Below are 26,213 nucleotides of genomic sequence, written 5' to 3' on the forward strand. Positions count from 1 at the left end.
CTTAGTTTAGAACAATAGTCTCCACCCTTGACGATCAGCTGTTCTAAAACCTAGTTTTTAAGCTGTCAAATTATTTGTTAAGTCTATTGTATAAGTCTTCTCCCTTTCTGGGGGAAAGGTTGGGGATTAGCTCTGACAAAATCATGTTTTGCAAATTAAATGTCTGTTTAGAAAAGCCAGTTGGGAAAACACAGAAGAGTACTTAGAAACATCAGTTCTAATCCCATATATGTAGGCAACAACAAAGTCTGAAGAAAAGCAGATTGAGTTCCTCGTCACTGCTGAAAGTGGTAGTTGCATTTACAAGAAAGTGTTGAATTTAGTCTTTTTACTTCAGAATGTTTTCCATGACTATTCAGAGATGATATTATGACTGAGATTAATTTCACACAATACAGCTAAATAAATTCTGGGAGTCTGGGACAGGACTTCCAGCTTCTAGTGCAGGTTAGAGATTGGGGGTTTAATATTTGTGGATTGGAGTGGGGTTTTTTTCTTAAGCACCTTGGAACAATTTTTTTTTCAGTTTTTCTTATATTAAGAAAACAGAAAAGGAAAATGAAGAAGCTACATAAACCTAATCCAAATGGTACTCTCTGAAAGTATACTGGGCAGTGTATCATGAGGGAAAATGAACTCTCCTGCAAGTGTTTATCCCTGAACAAAGTTCATGTGGTCCTGCAAGTCTGATGTTTGCCAGTTCATGCACAAGATTTTCCTGGTGCCGTTTTGTGCTCAGGGTGGATGCAGGTGCTGGGCACAGCTCTCAGTGAAAGAGCTGAGGGAACTGAACTAGGTCTGATGCTACCCTCACCAGATACAATGGAAACTCCCACAGTCTGGGAGATTTGGTAACTTAAGGGGAACACACAGAGTACATTGAAAAAATAGAGGAATAAGTGATCAGGAAGTGGCTGGTAAATAAATTATTAATTCAGTAAACTACCAAATATGATTTATTAAGTGGGATAGAATTCTTTTTTTAGTTGGTATAAAAAATTTGATGTTAATGCACAAGCAGTTGCCAGCAACCACTGCACAGCACATCCTCTTTGATTTTCTTCTTTTTGATGCAGGTAATTGTGCAGTTGCAATAACAAAATGCATATAGATTGAATTAACTTTTATACATAATATTGGAAATGTGAGAAATCTCATGTTGCAAAACCTTAACTTTGGGATTTATAGATACTGCATTTTCAATGCATTGATTATGTTTTTATTTGTAGTAAGTTACTGTATAATTTACACAATCTATTTTAACACTAAATATTTGATGGTTATAAAATATGCTCCCCTATGTTATTAAATACACTTTTAGGATTGTATTCTTTATTGACCTCAGGCAATTAAGTCTTATAATTGACATACAATCTGTTGTGTTATTGTTTCAGATGAGGCTGATTTGGATTATTGATTGATTGGCAATCAAGTTTTCAGCAGGCAGTGGAATGTAATATTATTCCCAGTCATCCAGTGCACAAATTAAAAGGCATGTTCCAGTCATTAGTCTTGTCTGTGGCATCCTCTTCTCTCCCACCCAGATAGAACCCTTAAAAAAAAGAAACTGTATTATACATCCAAATGAACAACAGTGATAAGTAGGAATGCCGGCACATTTTTTTAAATTATATGTAGTGTACAATAAGCTCTAACTTCCTTTGGATCTTGCAGGTGCGCAGATTTGCAGAAGCATTCTTTTGTTTTGAGCATCCTAGGCAAGCTGCTCTTGCCTATCAAGAACTACAGTGAGTAGCCTTTGGAAGTGCTCAGTATGTAGATGTAGTGCTGTTATTCTGTAGGTTATGTAATGTAGAAGTAGTCTTGTAAAAATACATAACAAATTCAAGAAGAACTTATGTTCTGAATATACATTTAAAGTAATGGAAGTTATATAAGACATTAAATATTAAAGCTATTAATAGCTAATTAGTAAAAAAGCTTCTACTAAAATGAGTTAAACTGTTGCTTATTTCTGTTGATGTAAAAATAAATTGTTCTCTTTTTTCATGAAGGGCTGTTTCCTTTTTTTTAGTGCTCAAAGCCATCTACAGATGTGTGCAGCTATCAAAAACACTTCCTTCTGCAGTTCTCTTCCACCCCTCCCTATTGAATGCAGTGAACTAGATGGAGATATGAACTCCTTGCCTATTATCTTTGAAGATCGATATTTAGATTCAATTACTGAAGGTAAACGCTCCTCACAGTAGTTTCCTTTTTGAAGAAGTGAGCAAAAATTATGTAAACCCTGAGTATTTTTCTTTAAATTTCTTGCTGGCTTGATAGTAATTTATTTCCTCAGACATGGTTTTTTAGCTTGAGTTTTGAGGATGTGTAAAGTTTTGTAATAGCTGTGTTTTATAGCATCAGTTATCTGCATAATACTGATAAACAATCCTTTTCTTCCTTTTTTTCCCCCCTCTCACTCTTTTTGGTGAAAGATCTGGATGTACCCTGGTTGGTAGTTCAGAGTCTTCCAAGGGCAGAGTCCAATAAACTGGATAAATTTGAAGCTGAAGAAGGTTTTGTTGCTGGTTTTACGAGCCCAGAACTGAAAATAAGACCTGCCGGTGCCTCTATCTTTTGGCATTCAGAAACTGAAAAGATGCTAACAAAGGCTTTGAAAGGGAAAAATGAAGATGCAAATAAATCCAAAGTTAAGGTTACTAAGCTCATGAAAACAATGAAACCTGAAAACACAAAAAAAGTCATAAAACAGAACTCAAAGGACTCTGTGGTCTTAGTAGGCTACAAATGTTTGAAAAGTGCAGCACTGGAAGATACCTCTAGAAGCTCAGAAGGCAGGCCTTCAATCAATGCTAACGAAGGGCTGGACCCTACCTTGGGTGGATTTGCTTGTGATACAAAGACCTGCACCAGGCAAACAAATCAAAGAGAACTTCCATGTTTGTCATCTGGAACTGAGGAAAAGACTGCCAAGATTGAAGGTGACCAACCTGGTCCAAGTTGTCCTGTGCACTGTGAAAATGAGGCTATTTTTGATAGACTGACTATCTCCCAGACAGGTTCTGGAACAACTCAAGCAGATAGTGCTTTACAACAGAGGGGTACACTTGAAGGTTGTCATGGAGGTAAGCCAGCTTCCTCAGGAGTCAGGACAATTGAGGTCAAACCAAGTAATAAGAATCCTTATGAAGGGGGGAAAGTGGAGGTTCACATTGGATCATGGGCTGAGTTTCCACAAGGTGGAGCGCACGGAGAGAATTTGCAGACACTCAGTATTCGGCCTTCAGAATCTGGAAATAAATTTAATTCGGGAGAACAGGAAGCAGCCCTTGAAAAGGAAGATGCCCATGAGAGAAACTGTCAGCATACCAGTGACATCTTGACAAAAATGAAAAATAATGCACCTACTCTTTCTACGAAAGAAAGTCAACTTTCTGCAAGTGGAGACATGACTAAATTGCCAGATGTTAGTGTGATGTATTCCTCTTCTAGGTTTTCAGATTCAGGTGTAGAAAGTGAACCAAGTTCTTTTGCAACTCACCCCAACCCTGATCATGTTTTTGAAAATGTTCAAGGGCAAAGTGCATACAATGGTGAGAGAGTATTTCCTCAGCCTTTACTGAAACCAGACTATGCTACAAAAAATGCAATAGAAAGCCATTGCACTGAGAGTACAAGTGCTGTAAGTGAAATACAGTCATCACTGACATCCATAAATTCACTGCCTTCAGATGATGATGAGCTGTCACCTGATGAGAATTCAAAGATATCTGTTGTACCTGAATGCCAGCTAAGTGACAGCAGAACGGTATTGGATCTAGGAGCAATTGACTTGCCAAAATGTGATGACAGTAAAACATCAAACACCAATTTGCAGCAACAGCATGCTGTGTTTTCAGGACACTTGGATAACAAAACTGTGTCCATACATTCCTCGCTCTCAGGAACAAAAGAGCTGTTACACTCAGATGTATCCTCATCTGAAACAACCACTGATGTGAAAAGTCAGAGCCCACAGGCAGACCCTGGCACAACCTGTAAGGACTCGCAGGACATTGAAAGGCGTCCTAATGTGACAGAAGAAACAGTTAAATTGCATTTGGAAATTTCTTGTATGGGTGAGCCATCTTTTATTTCAGGTTCTTCATCTGCAAATGCAGTGTATGAGATTGAAAAAACAAATGAAGGAAAACACAATGAGCCTTTAGAACTAAAGGAGTCAACTGAAGAACTGTCAGTAGCTACAAGCGAAACTGGTGCAGATAATCCTTCTCCAACTGGTAGCACTGACATGGTAAAACAAGGGCTTGTTGAAAATTATTTTGGCTCTCGAAGCAGCACAGAAATTTCAGATATTTGGTCTATGGATAACAGCAATCCTGTCAGCCCTCAAAAGGAGGCATATGAAAAACAAATTGTTTGTTCTTCCCAACAAGATGAGGAAGAAGAGGAAGATCAAGAAATGATTGAAAATGGGTATTATGAGGAAACAGACTATAGTATAGTAGATGGGGCTTCTGGTGCTGACCAGGCTCATGGCTTAGCAGAAGAGAGAGCCCTGAGATCTGAAAGGATTGATAGTGGACACCTTCAAGACGTAATGACTGTGCCTCCTGTCTGTACTCCTGGTTGTCTGTCTTTTCCATCTTCTCTGAGGGACTCTCCTTGCAATGTTATCTGTTCTTCAAAGAATAAATCTGATGCAATTACACAACAGCCAGGCAGCACATCCTACAGTTCGGCATCAGCTGTTTCCTGGTATGAAAGCTCCCCAAAACCTCAAATGTTAGCGTAAGTGATTGTTTTACAACAAAGTCTTTTACTTTTAGAAATTAAGTTCATATGGTATAGAAGGGGAAAAGAAGCATGGTTGGGCTGTATAGTGTCTCCAGGACCGTGGCTTGGATTCTGCATGCTCGAGTAACAGTTTGTTTTAGATATTCACATAAACAGCATGCTAGCACTGAATTCCTTCTAGCAGTTACCTTGTACTTCATGTGGTTTGACAAACTTGAAGCAGAAAATGATTTTTTTTTAATCTGTTACTTTTAAAAAATAATCATGATGTTGTAATGGTTGCTGAACACAAAGATAAGTGTTTTATGAAATGGAAACTGTTAAAATAGCAAGCTTGGGAAAATATGCTTTGAATTTAAAAACAAAACCATTCTTTAACTGGTTGTCTGTCTGAGTAGTTAAGTGAAGCAGATGTGCAATGCAAGCCATGGTGATGGCTGTATTTTTAAATCTTAACTTCAAATATCAAAAATGTAACACCTTGGAGATCACAGTGCTCTAAATTACACTGCAGTTTGGATAGCAAGAACGCGAAAGTTGTAGGAGCATCAGGGATCCCAGCGATCCTCTTTCTGTAAACTTAGGAGTTTCCATGATAACCCCCACCTGCTAACTGAACATTGGAAGCAGCAGCCTAATGTGCTGCATTGGAAGGAAAATGTTGCTAGCAGAGAAAAGAAAATTTAGAAGAGAGGCAGAAAGAAGGAGAATACTAAGCAGGCAGAAGAGATAAAAGACCAGATAGTTTGAGAAAAGCAGCTGAGAACAGGAGGAAGTATTGAGCAGTCAGTGGCGGAGGAAAACAGGTTTAAAGTGGACAGAAAAGTAGCTTCTGAAATACTGAAGAGTGGGTTACTGGTGTGAAGTGGGAGAGATGAAAAGCAGAGTCTCCTCAGGCTGTTCCGTAACAATAAAAGAAAGAGTGAACTCATAATAAATCAAGGACTTGGCCTTGGGAAAAGCAGAGTCTCCTTGAGCATGAGATAACTCAGAATCCAAAAGGCATGATCTGCTCTGTAGAGAACCAGCCTTGGTACCTTCAGTTCAGAAAACACTCCTTGAGCACAAACTCAGTAACTTCTGCTGTGGAGTGATAAGACCAGCTGCCAGCAGTGGGTTCTGCTGAGGCCTCCTCCTGCCAGTCAGTGAGGAATGAGCTAAAGATAGCACTGGGAAAACAGAGAACAAGTAGAATGGGAGGGAAACAGTGAGCAGGCAAAAGAGGACAGGATACAGCTTGATGCTATGAGGGAACATGCCAAACAGACAGATTAGGGATAAGCATAGGAAAGCCTAAAGCTTGAAATGCTGCAGGGAATTGATAGGCAATTAGTAAGGTAAGAAGGTCATACACAAAAAACTAAGGGAGAGGGAAGAAAGGAAGGAACACAAGGAGCTCCAGGCATGTGGGGAGCTCAGCTGTTAAAAACCTTATAGTGTATGACTTCATATAATATGCAAAAGATCAGAAGTCTGGATCTGGCTGCTTCTGAAGCAACTATCAGCTATTTAACCTACCAGAGGGGTGTTACAATGAGGGATTACAGCACTGACTCCAGGTCTTGTTTACCTAGGAAACAGGTTTGGCAAGAATTATCAAAAGTCAGTGAAATTCTTTATCTTGACTTCTGATTGGTCATAATGCCTGTAATTTGTTATTGCATGTAAACAAAAGCTGTTGCTTGGTCAAGACCAGAACTAACACTGAGTCCAGTGGTTTCAGAAATACTTCAGAGTTTGCAGAGATATTCAAAGGAGAGAAGAGAGTAGAACTTGAGATGCAGTATCTGTTGCAGAGGAAAAGGGGCTGTAGGAATCTGCAGTAAAAGTATTTTGAGGAAATGGCTTGTTCTGTGAAGATAGTAATTTGGTAAATATATTTTCCTTTGTCTCAGTTACACAGAATACAAAGCAAATAGACAATAGAAAACTGTTTCATAGAAGACCCACATTTGTCTAGCAATAGTAGATGTTGTTTTATCATAAGTATGGTTTTGTTCCAGTTTCCTGCAGGCCAAAGAAGAATTGAGGCAACTTAAACTTCCTGGATTTATGTATAGTGATGTTTTCAAACTGGCTTCTTCGGTACCTTATTTCAGTATGGAAGAGGATGATTGTTCAGAAGAAGGAATACATCTTATAGTCTGTGTCCATGGCCTAGATGGTATGCTGGGAAATGTGATACTGATTGAAATAGCAGTTCAGATTACCAGTGAGGTTTAGTTTGTGTCACTTGAACTCTAAACTGAACACTTCTGAAATGGGTTCACTGAAGGGAAATGGGATTCTGACATTGTACTGTTATATTTGACAAAGTGTTCCATAGAATCTTTCAAATTAAGAATTCCCTGCATTTGTCTTTAGTAAAACTTCCACACATATAAACCTATTTCATGCCATAGTTTACATTAGATGCATCTTCCATTTTTTTATGTCATAAAAGTATATATATCTGTGTTGTGGTAATAAAATGGACTTACTGAAACAACTGTTTTGCTTAGAATTGTTACCTTGTCAAGGAAAATGAAATACGTGTATCTTGTTAGGAAAAAGAATAGTAAAATACAGTCAAGTGTCTAAGGTTTTAAAAGGTTAGGCCACTGAATCACAGACTGGTTGATGTTGAAAGGGATCTCTGGAGGTTGTCTAGTCCAACTCCCCGGCTCAAAGCAGGGTCACCTACAGCAGGTTGCTCAGTCTAGTTGGGTTTTTGAATGTTTCCAAGGACAGAGACTCTCATGTAGTAGAAATGAGAAAACCTCTTGCTAATTGAAAGGGTTGAAAAGTGTAAATAGCTTGAGTATACTCACTTGCTTTTAGTTGAAAGCATACATGCATGGTCAGAAATAACATCCCCTCTAGTTATTTCTGCCATCAGTGTTCTTGTGTATTTTTGAGACACTTCTAAAATTAAAAATGTAAGGAAACGCAAGAGGGCAGTATGTTAGAGTTTTGGACTGGACTGACACTGCAGAAGCACCTTCTTCATTTTTCAAATTCCTAACTTAAAAAAAAAAATTAGTAACATCATAGTTTTTTTTTTCTCCTTTGGGCAGAAAGCACCCTTTGCTAAGCACTTCTAAGAAGGGACTCAGAAGTATTCCTTCTTACTAGCATAGATATTCAAGTGTTGTGGGCCTAGAATTGACACAAAGGTTAATTTGACCAAAAAGCCTGTTGTTAAAAAAACCCCATGTGTCTGAAGCCTTAAAAAAGTCCCATATTGTTGGAATTTTCTTATGAAATGGTGAGTTCATGCAAGTTATTTCCTATAAATGACAGATTTAAATAAAAAGTTCATTTCCTAATTAGGGCAGAAAGGCTACTCTTTCTTCAAAAGCTTTCGTGATTATCAAGGTAGAAAAATCTTCAGGATGCAGTTAAACTTCCATTTGTTGTCTGGGGTACCAGTCTGAAAGTATCTGCTGACACTCCAATCTGCCTTTTTATTTTATGAAAATTCTCCTTCACTGAATTCTTTAACCTAGCTTTGAGTACTTTAATTGACTTGTACCAAAATTAGTTAGGTTTTCAAGAATGTAATGTTCACAGTGCCAGGTATCTGTTGAGTGCTAAGATAAAATCAAACATGACTTCCTACATCTTTGCTTTTTTAGAAGTGTTTGCATTGAATGTCATTTTTATAGACCATTTTGTCACTTAATTTGACATTGCAGTTTATCTTGCAAAGTCTTAATGAATTTTAATCAGGACTGAGTATCATTAGCTGTGTTTAAAAATAAAGTTGTGCTGTAGATTCTTTTCAGTATTCTGAGTGCTTCTACTGCAAGTTAGCTTTGAAGGATCTAACTCTTGATTGTGTTTCTTCTAAGGTAACAGCGCAGATCTAAGATTAGTGAAGACTTACATTGAGCTAGGGCTGCCTGGAGGGAGAATCGATTTCCTTATGTCTGAAAGGAATCAGGTATTTGCCAACTAAAAAAGAATGTTTTTAAAGCGATAAACAGTGTACACCTTCAGACATGTTTATTTAATGGCACTATCTTGTTCCAGTTTATCACATTTTTGTATTTTTATTGTATTCATGGAATCCATGATTTGATCTGTGCCTTACGGCAAAATAATTACAAAACCTTACATGTTATTGAATGTAAATATTTAAGGAGTAGCATTTATTTGTTGTGTACTATGTCTCCTAAATTCTCAGCTTAAGCAGTTTGGATTTTGGGTAAAATGTGCTCAGTATTAATGGTAAAAATGGTGATAGTGAAAACTGGTGTGGTAAGAAGGGTAATGTCTTATTTCAGCAGATCTGATAAATACAAAATACCTGTGTCTCATTCTTTCATCACTATACTAAAAGATCCATATCATAACACTGAAACAGTATAAAATTGCCTCTTGTGTTAACTTTTTGTGAATTTTATTATTTTCAGATGAAGTAAACTTGACAAAGCACAGAAGACCAATTTTTACTTTTTGTCTGTGTGTGTGTTATATTGTATTAGACATTCTTCAGGGATGAATTAGAACAAAGTCTCTTCAATGGCTCAAACCAAAGGTTCATTTAGTGCAGTAGCATTTTTCTGGTGATAGCTCCTGGGATGCTTTGTGACAGGCACCAAGCCACACTTTCTCTTCTCTAGCCCTGTAGGTTTTGTCAGTCAGCAGTTGTGAGACTTTCTGATTTGTAAATTCCACTGAGAGCATTGAGCCTAGTAACTACTGAGAGACTTTTCTGCTCAGTGTTGGCTGACTCTTTTTGAATATTTTTACTTCCAGTTTCCACAGCATACAATTGAGATAAATTCTGTGGTTCATATACATTAGTAATTCAGTTGCAAACAAGGAAATTGAGATAATTTCCCCTGCAGCTTGTTTTGGAAAAAAAATGCTCAATAATCATTCCTCATTCTCCAATTCAGTTAATCAAGTATTTTATAAACAAGTATAATTTCTCCATCAGGAGGCAACTGAAGACACTTAGTCCATTCGGTATTTCCTAGGATTAGATGTGAAATGGTTTCTCTTCATCTATGATGCCCTTCCCTGCCCACTTGAAACTTCTTGTTATTTAAAATTGAATGATCAGAACTAGACAGGGCATTTAGGATGGTTGTGCACTATGGACTGACAAAATGCTGTATTGATATTTTCTTTCCTTGCTTTCCTGATGCAGCTGATTATATGCAACACAGATTATTGTTTGCATATGCAGTTAGGGCTGGTTTTCCCTGTGTAACATTGGTTTGCATTTCTCACCATTTTATCACCCAGACATGCAGGACTATAAGATACTTCTGAAAATCTGGTTGGTTCTGGATTTGACTATCCTGGATATTTGGTTTCGTTTACAAACTGACATCTCAGATCCTTTTACCCTTTCCCAGAGAATCTACCATTATGTTGAACACTAAAGATTTTAGCACAGATACTTTGGAACTTGTGTTGATGAGATTTAGGCAGCCTTTGCTTATCTCTTTTAATTTCTTACTGCTAATCATTGTAGAGAATCAGCTCTGAACTGAGGATAAGGCTTTAAGGACTTTGTTTATTCTTTTCATTTTGAATATACAGTGCTAATGTAAACTCTTTCTGCTGTTGCCGTAATTGTCTCACTTCTGTTGTTTCATGGGCAGTGTGATTTAGTTCTGAATACGCAGCTTGGTCTTCTGTTTCACTAGAGATAATCTTATGAGTAGAAGTCTTAGAAGTAAGGCTGGCTGTGTGAGTTAATGTTAAGATTTGTTTGCGTAGTCTTACAGTAAAATGTCTATCACTATTTCATGTTACAAGAAAATTACTTGAAAAATTATAACTAGCTGTAGTGTCTGTGTTCAGACTTAATATGGATGCTTTTATTTGTGTGCTGTTGATTAAGACACTGGGGAATAAGAATTCAGACTGAATGCAGAATGTATATTGCTGCATTAGAAAATACAGTTATTATTTTTTATTTCTTTTATTTTACAGAATGATACCTTTGCTGATTTTGATTCCATGACAGATCGTCTTTTAGATGAAATTATACAGTATATACAAATTTATAATCTAACCCTTTCAAAAATCAGGTAATATCTGTTCTATACTATTTATAGAAATAAACTTAAAACTAGAGCCCTGGGTTGTTCTGAACTGCAATGCTCAGGAGCAGGGCAAAAGAGAGGTGGGAAAAAGAAATCTGGGATGGGGGAGGAGCAGGGAAAAGGAGGACAATGGAAAGAGAGCTGATCAATGCTGTGAGCTCACCTAGTCTTGTTGGGTTTAGGTCAGAGTTAAGCATTACCTGTAAGGATTTAAGTGTCCTGTGTTTCCACAGATCCTGTGTGGTAGGGTTGTGCAAAAAAACAGGTAACATTTTGAGAAAGTTGAAGGAAACTGCAATAGCATTATGCCAGGATGAAGTTAGTTTCCTTCTGATTTTATAATCTCTTCACCAAGTATGACTTAGAAGACTGTTTGTCGTGTCATTCTTACAGGGTAGTTTCATCTTGTGACATTTAAGGGCAGCTGCATGAAAATATGTTTCATCATTTTTGGTGTCTTCAGATTGTTTCATCTGCTAAGGAGCATGTTTAACATCTTACTAGAAGGCTCACCAGTCTATGCACTCCTGTTTTCTTTTTCATTTACTTCCAGGGAATGCCTGTTCCATTTATTTACTTGAAATAGGGTGCACCATTTGGGCAGACTACCTTACTAACTCAGCTGTGTTGCTGGAATTAGCTCATTGATAGATGAAAGGAGCTAATTCAAGCCTGACTTCATTTGTTTGTTTAGGCATTCTCAAATTATCCATCTGGAAGGCTTTTTGACTTGCTAGTCACATGTGTTTCCTACAAGTTTCTGCTCAGACATGTGTTTGGTAGGCCTTATTCAGCTGGAGAAAACATCTAACACGAACATAATCTCATTATTTAAACAAATATTTCTGCTTTGAGATAGGCAAGATTTGACACGGTTAACTTTGTTAAAACTGTTGATCTAAAAATTTACTGTGATCATATTTTGTGTTATGCAGAAGACTACACAGTAGCATCCTTGGGACTGGGAGAGTTCTGTAAGCCACCAGCACACACCAGTATCTTCTCCCCCATGCTGTGGTCTGAAGGCAGTAATGAGCAAACCCACCCAGTTACCTTCTCATTGTTCATACCTGAGAACTGGACTCTTGCTTGGTTTTGGTTTGTTTCTCTCCCAAGATTTTCATTCTGTAAATTCTTTTCACTTTTATTTGTTATTTGTCACTTGAAAGAGAAAATTAATTATGAATTTTTATTTTAGTTTCTTTTTCAAGGTGTATACTTGTCTAGGTTCTGCTGAAGCAGAGTTTTCATTTCTCAACTTCTGCTTTTCCTATGAGAAGGTTAATTCTGTCAGGAAATCCTGCAGCTGTTCCCTGGTAGCTACATGAGAGTGTTGTCAGCAAGACATGTGTTCTATGCAAGTCCTTGAAGGGATAACCTAGAAAGCCCAGAACAGAAATCCTCTGTTCAAGTACCTGATGCTTTCCTGCCTCATTCTGGTTATGCCACTGTAGAAGGGAGACTTGGTGGTTGTTACCCCTGCTCTCCTGAAGAATGCTGGTTTCTCCTCTTAAACTCTTCCTAAAGGAATTATTCTCCCTGCAAGTGCTGGTCATTAGCTCAGTCAAATTAGACATCAGTTTCCAGATCTATAATTATTTTGTAAAGCAAAAAAAGCTGACATCCTAAGATTGGTGGATTCTGTCTTGCTTAAGCAGTGAGATGTCAGCATTCTGGAGCTTCAGTGTAAGGAGAATGATGTTCACAGTGGGAGTTTCGGCTACCTTGGCCTTAGGTCTGGATGGATTTATTTTCATACTTCTATATTTCCAGTTTGCCCATGTGCTCTTTCTTTTGTTTCCCATTTGTTTTTTTTTCTTTCCATTCTCTGTTACTCCTAACACTGGCTTTCTTTTCTGAGTTATAAGATTATGCTCCTGCAGTGACCATTAATAGACCATTGGGGACCTCTGCCATGCGGTGCCTGTATCTGCACTCTGCCACAACACACTTTATTCTGGAGATACACAGTTCAAGCTGCACGGAATAACTGCTTGTTATTAATAGAAACTGTAGTGAAACTAAAACAGCTGTAGACCTGACTTGTTACTTCATTGCCAGATGATTGTTGTCACATCTAAAACGAAATCAGCTTAGGTCAACTAGAGATATTCTGAGATTCTGCACTGTCGGGTAAATGCATTCTGGCGCCTTCAGGTAATGACAAAATCCTGTTTCCTGTGCTACATTCTTGTAGTGAGAAAAGAAAAGGCTCTCCCTGTACCATCATAACACAGAGCCATACTATAGTGTCAGCTTCAGTAAATACTTTTGGTACTGCCAGAGCTCATACCAGCTATTGCAGCATTTCACTGTCTAACATGTGTATTTATCTCTCAATAAAGTCTTTGCTCTCACTACAAGCATGTAGCAAGCATGAGCTGGGAGGCTTGATTTGAGCCAACTGTAATTTGCCTTACAAAAGAACTGTTTGGTCAAGAATCACAGGAGGCTTTAGCTTGAGGGGATATCCAGCAGTCATCTGGACCAGTTACCCACTCATACCAACACCACCTCCAAAGTTAATGCAACTTTGAAGCATGTCACATTTCTCAGTGATACGCATTCAAGTTTTGAATGTCTGCAAGGATAGGAGTCCTCCCAGGTAATCGCACAGCTAGGAAATAAACCACATACTCTGACATCTTGATCATGGCAGGCCTTACATAGATTTCTGATGAGCTGTATTGGACTTCAAACTCAGGTGGATTATTCAGCTTTAATCCTCTTCCCTAAGTAACACTGGCTCACAAAAAAGAATGCATTTTTTTAATGCTATGCATACATTAACACATCTGTTTATTGTTTCAGCACATTGATTATGGATCTTGATTGATTTTTCATTCTTCCATGAATTTTTATAGTTGGACAGGATTTTTGTTTGTTAGCAGTGAATAATGGGGGTTTACTGCGTATAATTTTCTAGAATGATCTGAATTGGTATTCTTGTGTCATAAAGCACATACAAAAATTATAATTTTGTTAACTTCAGTGTCTTAATATCTCACATTCAAAAGATGGTAATATTGCCACCTGGTGTTCAGAAATGCATTACTTTTGCAGAGCATCCCATGAGTAGGATGGATTATATTTTCGTCTTAGACTTTCAAGGCACTTCAGAAACGTTTTCCTTTTTCTTCCCTTTTTGATTTGAGCAAGTTCTTAAACCTTTCTCTATAAGAAAGCAATATTAAGGCTTATTACATGTTCACCTAAACATCTGCATTTGACCACAACATATTACTGTAACCTTTTTTATTCTTCTAAGTATTTTCAAATGAAGTGCAAGTGTTTAATCTTTGAGGTGTATTCATGTAGCTAATTGTGAACACCTTTTTTCCCTCAAATGGATCTTTCATGTTTCTAAAGTTTTGGGCTAGGTGTGCCCGTGTTCTTGAGGATTGGTTGACTCATTGATTGATTGACGGATTGCTGCTTTTTTTACCAGAAATTGCCCTTTGTTGTGGTACAGTGTAAGCGTTTCTCATCTCTTTATGACCTTTAGTAAATACTGTCTAAACTGTTAGAAAACTGTCAAGAGAACATCTCTGTTAATGTTCAGATCTTCTTTAGAAAACAATCTCTCTTACTCAAGAGCAGTTATGTCATGCAGATCATCTTCAGGATAAACTCAATTTCTATGGTTGTTTTCTCGTTGTTAAAGAAATCTGTGGTTTCGTTGTTGTGTGGACTTTATGATGTGCTCTGAGAGAATAGTTTTAAATTTTAGTATTCAAGAGAACATCTCAGTATTTTGTTTTGCAAATGCACTGCTATTGTGCTGACACCACAGAGGATAGATAATTTTCCATTTCAAGATTAATTAGGCAAACATAGCAAGCTGAGGCAAAGAATTTGTCATATTGAAACAATTTTGAAAATCTAGTAGTAAAAGCAAATGGGAATAATATATTTATGTGCTTAGGCTGTGTATTGATTATAAGCAAAAAGCCTGTTCTGTCACAGAAACACGTAATTATTTTAGTTTAGGAGTTCAATGATGGTTCTGCCATTCTGTAACCAAATGTTTGCAATTTTTCATGTACCTTTAAACTGAAATTTTCCATCAGTGATTCCTGCTTGAGAAGCATTTAAACAGTCAAGTAATCTTTTAGCACTGTATTTTAGACAGATATTACAGGAAGCTTTCTTTTAGCTATTTTTGTTGATGGATGTAATGATACAGAGCAAACAGGAAAGATGATCTTACAGATATAATGTTGTGGCACATATATGATCCAGCCATGGTACTTCTACTGTATATCATTTTGGATGGTTTTCTGTTTTCTCCATGTCCTGAAATTACATCTGTAACACAGGAATGCACTTCTAATTCTGGGAATCTGGTCTCTACTATATTCTCTAAATGAGTGAGTGTGATCCTTACCTTAGCAGGGATCTGTAAGCATAACTAGAATTGCCTTATTTGGTAGTGTCCCTTTTAAAGAAATGCTTTATATGGACTTGTGAATATGCCAGTATTCAAATTAAGTAATATTTATTCTTAGATATCTCAAGCTAAAGAATCCCATCCATCTTTCCCTTAAATTGCTTAACCAGAGAAACAACAAAAATATTCTCCTGGCAGACACATATTCTTCAATTGCTCATGCAAGCTGATAAGCACTTCTTTTGGTCCAACTGCTAAGATCTGAGATGTTGATCCTATTTTAAATAATCAGGATCAGTTAAGTCACGGTGTTCCCCCTTATAGTAGTATTTTGGAATCTGCCTCCACTACATTGCTTCAGTAATGCTCATACATTTATCATAATGAATACCATCACATGCCAAAGTAGTGATTTGTTCAGTCATGCACAGCTCATAAAATATTTTCTGAATACTTGGTGCTAAGGGAAATGAACCCACAACTAAACTTGGGTTTGGGTGGGAGATGCTGGTGGAAGGACAGTTTCTTTGCTAGCTTTTCAAATACGGAGTGTAAAATAATTCTGGAGTAGCTCAGAACATGTTTGTAATGAGTTTGTGCAGCTTGAGAGATAAAGACAAGCTGTGGTTTCCATGTGACCTAAAATACAGGTTCAGAATGGAAACTTTTCCTTAATTTTATTCCTATGCTCTTTCAGCATTTCATGACACCAGTTTTCTTTTTTCTCTGTCTAAAAGGAAAAAAAAAAAGATTGCTTTAAAATTCTATGTTATACTGTTTTTTCTTTTTAAACAGCTTTATTGGACACTCACTGGGTAATTTAATAATCCGTTCAGTGCTTACAAGACCTCGATTTAAGTATTACCTCAACAAACTTCATACCTTCCTGTCTCTGTCTGGACCACATCTTGGTACCCTCTACAACAGCAGTGCTCTTGTTAATACAGGTGAGGTATTTTTTCAGTAGTAAAAGTTGAGGGGAAATGATGCAATTTCATGTGGGGTGCGCATTTCTGCATTCCTGTGATCATGCAAAAGGACACATTTCACTGTCTTAAGAAGAAAGAAGCTTTAAAAAATAAAGGATCAAGAGAAGGATGTGCAAGAGATGGTTTACATAAGCGTTTTCCAGTATGTTTGGTTCAATTTTTCTGTTACACAATAAACTCCAGCTTTAATCTGTTGACCTCAATTTATTATAAACTGAATTTGAATATACTTAATTTGCCAAAAAATATATAAGATACACTAGAATAATTTTGAACTACTAATGTCTTTTCTCTTTCAAAAATGCCTTACAACCTGTAGTGTGTTTCTGTAGATATGTTTGTACATTTTGAATGTCTCTGAAGATTAAATAGAACTCTGGGAGAACTTGTAGAAACTGATGACTTTTGAAATAAATGTTATAAAATACTTTCAGGTAGCATCAAATTTTTATATGAAAACTTGTTTCTGAGATCGCCATCTACCTTGGAAACTGAACCCCAAAATGAGTTATACTTTTTTCACTAAAAATAGAAACATGCTTATAAGCTTGTTAAAACCACTCTAAAAAGTGTTAATTACTTTGTTTAGTGCCAGTTTATTTATTGATTATTATTTTGTTTCATACAAAAATAAGAAGGAAAAAATTAACTCATGTTGAGCTTAAGAGAAGTGGACAGGAATTGGTGTATACCTGGAGTTATTGTTGGAGTTCACAGAAGGAAGGAGAACATAAGGGCTTTTTTAGTTTGGTTGAAATGGTTTATAGCCCTCACTACACTACTAGAAAGGTTCACTTCAGGATTAAGACATCTACAAAATAATTCCCTATGGGCATCTGCTGAGTGTTTAATTCTTGTGTGTGTGTGGACAGTGTCTCTGAAGTACTCAAGTCTGTAACTGATTCTCACCCAAAAGTGTTAGCATTACTTTGCTTTTAGAAATGGTCCTTTTCTAGGAAACTAGAGAATGTTTCACGTCCCTTACAACCTAAAATTTCTATGATTCTATTCTATGAAATTGCTATTTAAAAGATAACTATTTCCCTGAGAGTTGAATCAATGCATAAATAGATGCTTCAGGCAGTATGACCTTGGTTGCCTGCTTTTCTTTTATGTATTTAGGGAGGTAAGATTTTCTGAAAAGCCAGTTAGCCACCTGGCTTATTGACTAATAAAGACAATACAGCACCATAGAAAACATTGTATTATGGTATTCCTCTAAGAAAATTCTGCTTCCTTTTTTCAAGCTATGTGTAATGAGTTCAGTTTCAAAATCTGAGAAGCAATGCCTGTTACTTAGTGCTACATATTTGAACACCAAAATTATCTAATATTCTAACATTATTGAATGAAATGTGTATATTGCCTTATGGCTAACATTAGTAAGGATTTTCACTTTTCATAAGTATAGTTAATCTTTATAGGCAGGCCTGTACAATAAAGGCCTACATGCTTCATTATATAAAAATTGGACAGGAAAGAATAATGAAAAAAATTAAACTATTTCTGACAGCCTGAATTATGGACTTCACGTATTATATCATCTTTAATTATTTTTCCTGTCTTATTGCGGATCTGTACTCATGTTGTACCTAACAATGCAGGACTGTGGTTCATGCAGAAATGGAAGAAGTCTGGTTCTTTATTGCAACTAACATGTCGAGACCATTCGGATCCACGACAGACATTCTTATATAAACTTAGTAAAAAAGCAGGTAAGCTTTGTTAATACTTCTTGTCTTTTAAAGGCCACTGTGTATAAATGTGAGCAGGAAACCTAAAAATAGAAATTGTTTTCAACAAGCTCCTGTTTCAGTTATTTAAGAGTTACTTCGGCTTTAGTCCCATATTTTTCAAGTACAGTAAGCAGTGAACCATTTTTGTTGAAGAGGTGGACTACTAGTTTGAAGCTTTCCTACCTGACTAAGGAGCCAAAGTTCTGACTGAAGCCACTCTATTGAGAGACAGATAGGAAGTATTTTTATATCTATCTTATCTATCTGTCTGAGCCGCTGTGTGGCGAGTCAAGCACATATACATACCTTTAGAATTACCTGTATCTGTCTTACTTATCTTTTTGTTGTTGGGAGGTTTTTTGTATGTGTTACACCTTGCATGTGAGGATGAAGAGTGTATATTTAAATGTTGACATAAACTAATGTTCCTCTAAATATTCCCAGGATATCTCTTTCTCCTTCAGGTTTATTAAATGATCTAGGCAGTTCACTTAGAATCACAGAATAGTTTGGGTTGGAAGGGACCTTTAGAGGTCATTGAGCTCTTCCTTGTACATTTTACATGAATGCTAATGAATATTTCACTAAGTAAAGCACATAATAAAAAAAAAACTGAATACAAGATAAATAGACTCCCAGGGAATTTGCAAAACTATTGCAGATTAGCTGGCAGTGAATTCCTATCCTTGATTTATTTATTTCAAATGCCTTCTTTTCAGCTCAATACAAAGTTTTGGAACTGGCATCTGCATCTTCATAGCAGATTTGCTGCAGTTATTTTTCATCAGATGTCAAATAGAAAACTCCAGTGATTTGGCTGATCTTTTGAGACAGTGTTGTTTTTTTCCTATTTGAAGAGAATGGGAACCAGGATCTAGTTTGGATACATCTTTGTGTTTTTATATATTTACAAATTACTATTTTTTTCCATTTTCTGTGAAATCTGGGAAAATACATTTACTCTTTGATATACAAGTTATTTTGTTTCAGTAACTGACTATTAGATATCTCGTCTTCATCACATGGAGCGTTAAAAAATATTAAAAACTAGGAAACAACTTTTGTATTTAACTGTAGGTGGCTATGATATTTAGAAGGGGTTGTTTTCAGGCAAAGGCAACCTATTTTCCTGAAGTGCTCCACTGTGTTTGGCCTAAAGCAGATGGGCAGCACCAGAAATCTGCTGAAGCTCTTTAGACAAAACATAACAACTAAATGTCTTAAGGACTGTAACTATATCATTACTGGGGGTTCCTACCTTCGCACCATCTTACTGTTAGCATGCTTGTCCAAGAAGTAGGAAGTCTGAGTTTAGTTATAAAGGTTTCATTACATCTTGGGGGTTGTGCTGGGTGGATCCTGCACCTGTGCTCGAGCTGGTTAAACCTTACAGTGAGGCAGTGCCTAAGAGAGGGACCTGCACTATGTGGCCTGTATCGTGTATGTGTTGGTGCTGGGCATGGATTCAGGTACAGCTGTTGACTGAAACATCGTTGAAGAAAAGGCACCATCCATCTTTAAGTTTCTTTAGGCAGTTTGAAGGCTTGACTCCCTTCTGTCAGCCAGAAACCAACTACTGCATGCCTAAGAAGCGAGACGAGTATTTGAACCACACTTGATTTAAATGGCAAACATTACACTTGGGTCATGCCCTTGTGTATTAAATATGTGCAGAGGAAAGGCTGGTACCCAACATCTTGTTATTTTGTAGCTTTACCTATTGTAATTGATTTTTCTGCCTTTTTGTGCAAGATCTTGTAATGAATTGGTACCAAATTTCATTGTAAAACATTTAATTATTCTGTAGTAATTATCAAGGGATTTGCTCTAATAGATACCTTTTCCTCTTTTCTTGTAGGTCTTCATTACTTCAAAAACATTGTGTTAGTAGGATCTCTGCAGGATCGTTACGTTCCTTATCACTCCGCTCGCATTGAGATGTGTAAAACAGCTTTAAAAGATAAACAATCAGGTAACAAATATCCTGCAAAATACACAAACCACTCAGGTGAAACCCTCACAGGTATCAGTCTCATCCCATTTCATTTTGGAGGCTTAACTGTGGCACCTCTATTATGTGTTTAGACATTCAACTTACTTTGTAGTAATGGACAGAGAAAATCCATGTGAGAGCTGAATTGCTTTCTGGATCTGTCCTGTTCTATTACAAGCAGAAGGAGATGAGATTGAATAAATTTCTAGCTTACAGACTTTGCTTAACGTCAGGTGGGATGGACACAGCCTCCCTCCACGAACAGGGAGGACAAACAGCTTTGAGGATAATAAGTTGTAGCACCAAGCCCTGGGCTGCAGTTACTTGAGGCTTAATAGTAACACTGAAAGAAAAGGTAGTTTTCTCGTTTTCATTTCGGGTTTGCTGTTGAGACATTCTAGCACAATTGTATTCTAGCATTATATATTGACAAATAAACAACTTTTACGTAGTGTAATAAATACTGATGAGCACTATCGATGTGCAAATACTAAAATGCATAGCTTAAAATTATTTTTCCAACATTTCCAGGGGAAATTAAACTTCTTGTATATTCTATCTTAGCAGAGCCACAGCATAACACATTTCATTACCTCTCCTAACTCCAGAATGTTCTTTTTGAGTTCAAGGTCAAAGAATTGTGTGTTTCTGGTGATTCACAAAGCACAACTTTTCTTTTCCTCTACAGGACCAATTTATGCTGAAATGATCCAGAACCTGCTTCTGCCAGTTCTTCAAAATAAGGAATGTAATTTGGTTCGTTATAATGTAATTAATGCATTACCCAATACAGCGGATTCTCTCATAGGGAGAGCTGCACACATTGCTGTTCTTGATTCAGAAATATTTTTAGAAAAATTCTTTCTTGTTGCTGCCCTAAAATATTTTCAGTAGAGAAAAGCATTGTAAGAGACTTGGTTATTACCTCATTAACAGATGAATTCAAATAATGTGTGGTGTTAAAGTATAGCCTAAGCTGTATTTTAAGAGATATTTATACTTTTTATATGGGAGATAATTTATATCATCCACACTTAGGGCTTTTTAACATCAACTTTACTTTCTAGGTAATGTGGCTGTGCAATATTTTTTTATTTTGTTCTTTTTACTTTTCTATTACTTTTTCTTAATTTTTGGTACCTAATTATTTGGAGATTAAAGCACAGTGTGTACTTTAGTTTGGTTGGTTTGTTATTGGCTCTCAGACTACAGAAGTCGGTGTTACTTGGCTACATTTTACACGAGGCTTTAGATGCCAAAAATAAATTGGGTTTTAAAATTCTAATAAGGTCTTACATGTTCAGTTGTCGTATTTTAGCACTGTAGGAAATTTAACTGGAAACACAATGAGCTGCTAAAATACTGGATATTTGGAAATGACTGTACTGCGGGTCTCGCTACAGCTTAACCATTTTCTACAAAATCATTATCGTCATTGTTATATATGTTACGCCTGTGGGAATATATTTTCTACTGATCTCAAAAACATGTTCGTTTACATACACAAATTTTATTACTGGAACTTTCATTTTCAGAAGCAAATGGCAACTAAGGATTTTTGAATGTTCAGTGATAGCTGCCTTCAAGTAATTGGGGTTTTGCAAACTATATTAAAATGGCTCCCTGCTCTGTCAGTTCTTCCAATGAACATGGACAGTTTTACATGGACTCCCTTGTATGTATTTAAAATAAGTAAACATTATAAAATTCTGCAATACTTTTATGAATTTAAGCAATTTTTAAATATTGTTGAAATGTTTTATTGACTACAAAGTATTGTAAATATAAATCAATACATCTTCAAATGGGACAATATTGTAAACTTTACCTGTTTAGTGACACAGATAAAATGTTTTTGATATACAGGAATGTTAAAGGTCTATTGACTTTCTACTGGTGCTGAATAGCATTGTTTCGTTTCTTCTTCCTTCCCTCTTCTTGATTTCAAACAATAAGTCACTACAGGTGGAGGAAAAAGTTACATGTGCATTCACTAATTGTACACTAATTGTAATGAACATTTTTTGAAAAATATAAATCCATTGTATAATGCATGTTTATTTTTAGCATTGTGTTATTGCATCTGGTGTTAATAAAATGAACGAATGACTCTAATGGAAGCAATTAAAGAAACTGAAAAGTTCTGCTAATTACCAAAATTCTGGGAAAGCTTTTTTTGTATATAATTAATAATTTTGTACTTTTGAAATTAATATAGCAATAAGATTTTATAATGAAGTGATTTTGCATTTGATATTGTTTGTTATATAATAGTCTTTGTACTATATGGGGAGTTTTTTCCCTATAGCTTACAGGATGCTCAAATGAGTATCTACAGTTCAGCAATGTACACACTGTAAGGAGTATTTTATTAGAGTTGTGTTAGGCAAGCCATTATGACACAAAGATAAATACATTATCACTATAACAATGTCTATTTTTATAAATAATTTTGTATTATGATGATACTAGTAGGTTCTAAATGTTTAATTATGTTCTTGTATCTCAGCTGCCTTTTATTTAAGAGTAGTTGACTAGTGGCTATACTTTGAATATCCATTTAAGGGCACTAAAGCTACAAAAGATTCCTTGATTCACATTGAGGATGTTAAACTACTCTTAGTACTAAAGTATTTAGATGGTTCCGTTACTATTGAAAAATGTTTGTCTTGCTTTCTGTCTCTGGAAATCTGAAAGTGTAAAGCATGCCTTTGTGATTAGCAAAGCAGAAATATCCTGGCAGAAATAGTCACTTTTTCAATAGTAGATCCCATACATTTGAGGAAGCTTGAATTAGGTTTGTTCTTTGAGGAAAATGGATGGTGCAGGAAATCATATGGTATTTCCATATAAGTTTATCAAGGAACAGGGCAAATTAAGAGAACATTAAAGTAATTTTCTCTCATTTGTATTGCTCAGTGCAGTTCATATGTGGTCTGCTAGCCCAGCATGTCCTTGAAGCATATGAAGGTCATATTTGCACTTACAGACTGTATGGTAGGCTTGCAGTTGCTCTCTGAGCAACACATGCAGTCTTGGATGGCTTGGACAACTGTGTGTGTGTTGCATGGCCTGTTCCCCCTACTCCTGCTTATTTCTGCCTTCTCTTTCCTAGACAGGAATACAAACTCTTATATACATAATTCAGTGTCATCTGCCACAGTAGCAGCTATAAAGTGCTCCATCTCACTACTCTTCTATTCGAGTAAGGACTGAGGTCTTAATACTTCTTTAGAAAGCTGCCGGTCTCTTGTTCCCTGAAGGCAGCAGGCTGCTACTGTTATTTCACAAAGCTCTCAGTGATACTACTAGGAGGTCACTGCATAAAATTAGATAGTGTCTGAACTTCTGTTTGCATGTAGTGTATATAAATTAATTCCTTGGTTTGTGTTTGAATCTTCCATCAAAATTAAACTGTCTGGTCCTGTAGATGTAGCAATTGCCAGTACTTTGGGAAAGGGCTCATGTTATACTGGAAATCACCAGGCTTTGCAGCATAGTCAAGAGATTTCACATTCACAGAAAACTTACTCTGTAACCACAAAACCAAGGCAGTTTTATTTGCCCAGCCCCGACCAGGTGTGGTGTTCAGATACCCAAGTCTTGTGACATGGTCTAAGAGGAAGAGGGGTCATTTAGGCAGTGTCCCTATGCCTGCTGCCCAGGGCAGCACTGGTTGTGCTGCATTCCAGATAGTCCCATGGCCATTACATTTGGCTCAACTGAACTGAACTGCTGCAGGGTTTGTGCTATGTCTTTTTCCCTGCCTTTTAGAACAGTAAAGCAAAATACAGCATTGTTTGTGTCCTCTTCAGGAGGCAAGCTGCAGTGCAAGAGATAAGTGATCAGTAAACAGAGGAAGGAAAACAAAAAAAAAACCATTGCATTTCATCACAAAGTAGAAAATTCCTGTGGGGTATGCTACATTTGTTTTTTTCTGATGTTCAGATTTATTACCTCCTCAGCCACAAGATCTAGAAATGCATAATTCAGGATTTAAAAGTGAATTTTGCATTTTTACAGCACCCCAATAAAAGAAGACTAGGAAAAAACTGTTTTGAAGACCTCAGCTTATTTTTAGGTGGACAAACAGTACTTCATTAATCCATCATTGCTGTTTCATCCTTACCATTTGAAATTGCATATGTATGCATGTGCATATGATGGATGCATGCATGTATGATTTTTCATGGATTTTGTTAAGCTATTTAGGAGCAGAGCGTACTATTACTTGGTATCTGCAGACAGCCTGGTATAAGTGTTTTTTAAAGGAAGAATTTCATATAGTTTTTACTGCATTGGACACCTAAATGATAAGTTCTTGAACTTCAAAGAGATCTGTTTCATTTTCTTCTTGCTGCTTTTGGGCTGAAGAGTATTATTTTCTGCATGCATCTTTATTCTGTCTCATCTGGAGGCCCAACATCTTGCTGTTAGAATAAAAGAAAGGGTTTCCCATTATTTTCAGCCTCTAATGTCTAACTAATCATGTTATAAAAAGTTGATTGAGAAAATGCCACTCAGAAAACATTCAGTTAAATTTAATCACTTCCAGTGTGCAGTCATTGCCAGATGCAGTGCAATAAACTCAAGGGAGCATTGCTGTTCTTAAATTGCCAGGGAGATTTACTTTATCTTAAATTCTTCAAATGTGAACACAAAATACTATTTTAGACTCAGATCTCCAAGTTACCTACTGCAGTTCAGTACCTGTGGACACTGTTTTGAATTCTGTTCTATGGAAGAACAAGGTTAGCTGGAGAAGTTTGAAAAGTGACAAAATGCAAGTGTTGGCATATTCAGCACATGAACTGTAGTGAACTACCCGGAGCTCCACTCCATAAGCACAGGTGTTACTTACCCCAGGGTTAGGTTTATACTGAGACTGTTAAAAGCACCTTCCCTGGTTAAACTGGGAAACCTAAAAGAAGCCACTCCAAGTCCTCTGGTCCAGCAGCCATGGTTGGTGACCCTTTCCTGGTATTTTCTTTCTCATAGGGTGAATAATGCCCATTTCAGTGCAGAAAATGCACCAGCTGGCACAGTGCAATGAAGGAGATAATGTTTATTTGTTGAGTTGATAAAACATTTGATTTTTTTTTTGTAACTTTGGTGTTACATGGCCTTTAATTTGTGACGACAAACACTGGACTCATACATCATTCTGGCATCAGCTAAAGTTCCTTCATGTCCTAGGCTGCCTTTCTGTATTATTTTAACAATGTATTTTTACTATTAAAAAAAAAACAAAACCAAAACTAGCAGGACTGTATTACACACTGGGGGGAAGGGGGAATCAGAGAACCGATTGGGTTGGAAAAGAACTCTGAGATCATCAAGTCCCAACCCTTGGTCCAACTCCAGTCCCTTTAATAGATCATGGCTCTCAGTGCCACGTTCAATCTCAATTTAAAAACTTCAAGGGATGGTGAATCCACCCCCTCTCTGGGCAGGCCATTCCAATGCCTGATTACTCTCTCTGGAAAGAATTTTTTTCTGATATCCAACTTAAATTTCCCCTGGCAGAGCTTGAGCCCGTGTCCCCTTGTCCTATTGCTGAGTGCCTGGGAGAAGAGATCAACCCCCACCTGGCTAGAACTTCCCTTCAGGTAGTTCTAGACAGTGATGAGGTCACCTCTGAGCCTCCTCTTCTCCAGGCTAAACAACCCCAGCTCCCTCAGCCTCTCCCCATAGGGCTTGTGCTCCAGTCCCTTCACCAGCCTTGTTGCTCTTCTCTGGACCCGCTCCAGCACCTCAATATCCTTCCTGAACTGAGGGACCCAGAACTGAACACAGTACTCAAGGTGTGGCCTCACCAACGCAGAGTGCAGGGGAAGGATCACTGTCCTGGGACTGCTGGCCACGCTATTTTTGATACAGGCCAGGATCCCATTGGCCTTCTTGGCCACCTGGGCACACTGTTGGCTCATGTTGAGCTTCCTGTCAATCGGTCCTTTCAGCGCTGAAAGTCTTCACTGCAGACAGAAGATGCCTTTGCTCCAGGTGTGCGGGGCGGCAGGGGCGTTGCGGGTGCTGTCCCGGGCACGCCTGTGGGGCCGGAGCTGCCCTGTCCGGGCCGCGCTCCCGGCGCGCTCCGGCCGGGTCACCGCAGGCAGAGAGCACGGGGGCCGCTGCGGGCCCGCTGCCCGGACCCCGTCCCGCCCGGACCCGTGTGTGTGTTGGTTTGTTTGTTTGTTCGTTCGTTCTCCGCCCATCCCGTCCAGAGCCGTGTTTGTTCACCGCCCGGACTCGAGTGTGTTCCCCGGCCGGACCCCGACCCGCCAGGCGCCGTGT

The 26,213-nt window shown here is 37.5% G+C and overlaps 1 protein-coding gene across 3 annotated transcripts in view; it reads left to right on the forward strand.

Moving 5' to 3' along the window:
* FAM135A (family with sequence similarity 135 member A) overlaps positions 1-25,265 on the forward strand; it is an 84,688-nt gene extending 59,423 nt beyond the window's left edge. For 2 of the 3 annotated variants that reach the window (XM_071548529.1, XM_071548530.1), the window contains 10 exons: positions 1,675-1,748; positions 2,036-2,190; positions 2,442-4,758; positions 6,768-6,928; positions 8,598-8,689; positions 10,699-10,796; positions 15,997-16,148; positions 17,795-17,905; positions 19,785-19,898; positions 20,608-25,265. In XM_071548529.1, coding sequence (XP_071404630.1) covers positions 1,675-1,748; positions 2,036-2,190; positions 2,442-4,758; positions 6,768-6,928; positions 8,598-8,689; positions 10,699-10,796; positions 15,997-16,148; positions 17,795-17,905; positions 19,785-19,898; positions 20,608-20,813 — 3,480 coding nt within the window. In that variant the 3' untranslated portion in view covers positions 20,814-25,265. Of the gene's footprint in view, positions 1-1,674; positions 1,749-2,035; positions 2,191-2,441; positions 4,759-6,767; positions 6,929-8,597; positions 8,690-10,698; positions 10,797-15,996; positions 16,149-17,794; positions 17,906-19,784; positions 19,899-20,607 lie in introns of those variants that run through there. The other variant, XM_071548531.1, reaches the window with a different exon arrangement.
* Positions 25,266-26,213: the final 948 nt, after the last annotated feature.

Source organism: Pithys albifrons, chromosome 2, assembly GCF_047495875.1.
Source record: "Pithys albifrons albifrons isolate INPA30051 chromosome 2, PitAlb_v1, whole genome shotgun sequence".
NCBI classification, from domain to species: domain Eukaryota; kingdom Metazoa; phylum Chordata; class Aves; order Passeriformes; family Thamnophilidae; genus Pithys; species Pithys albifrons.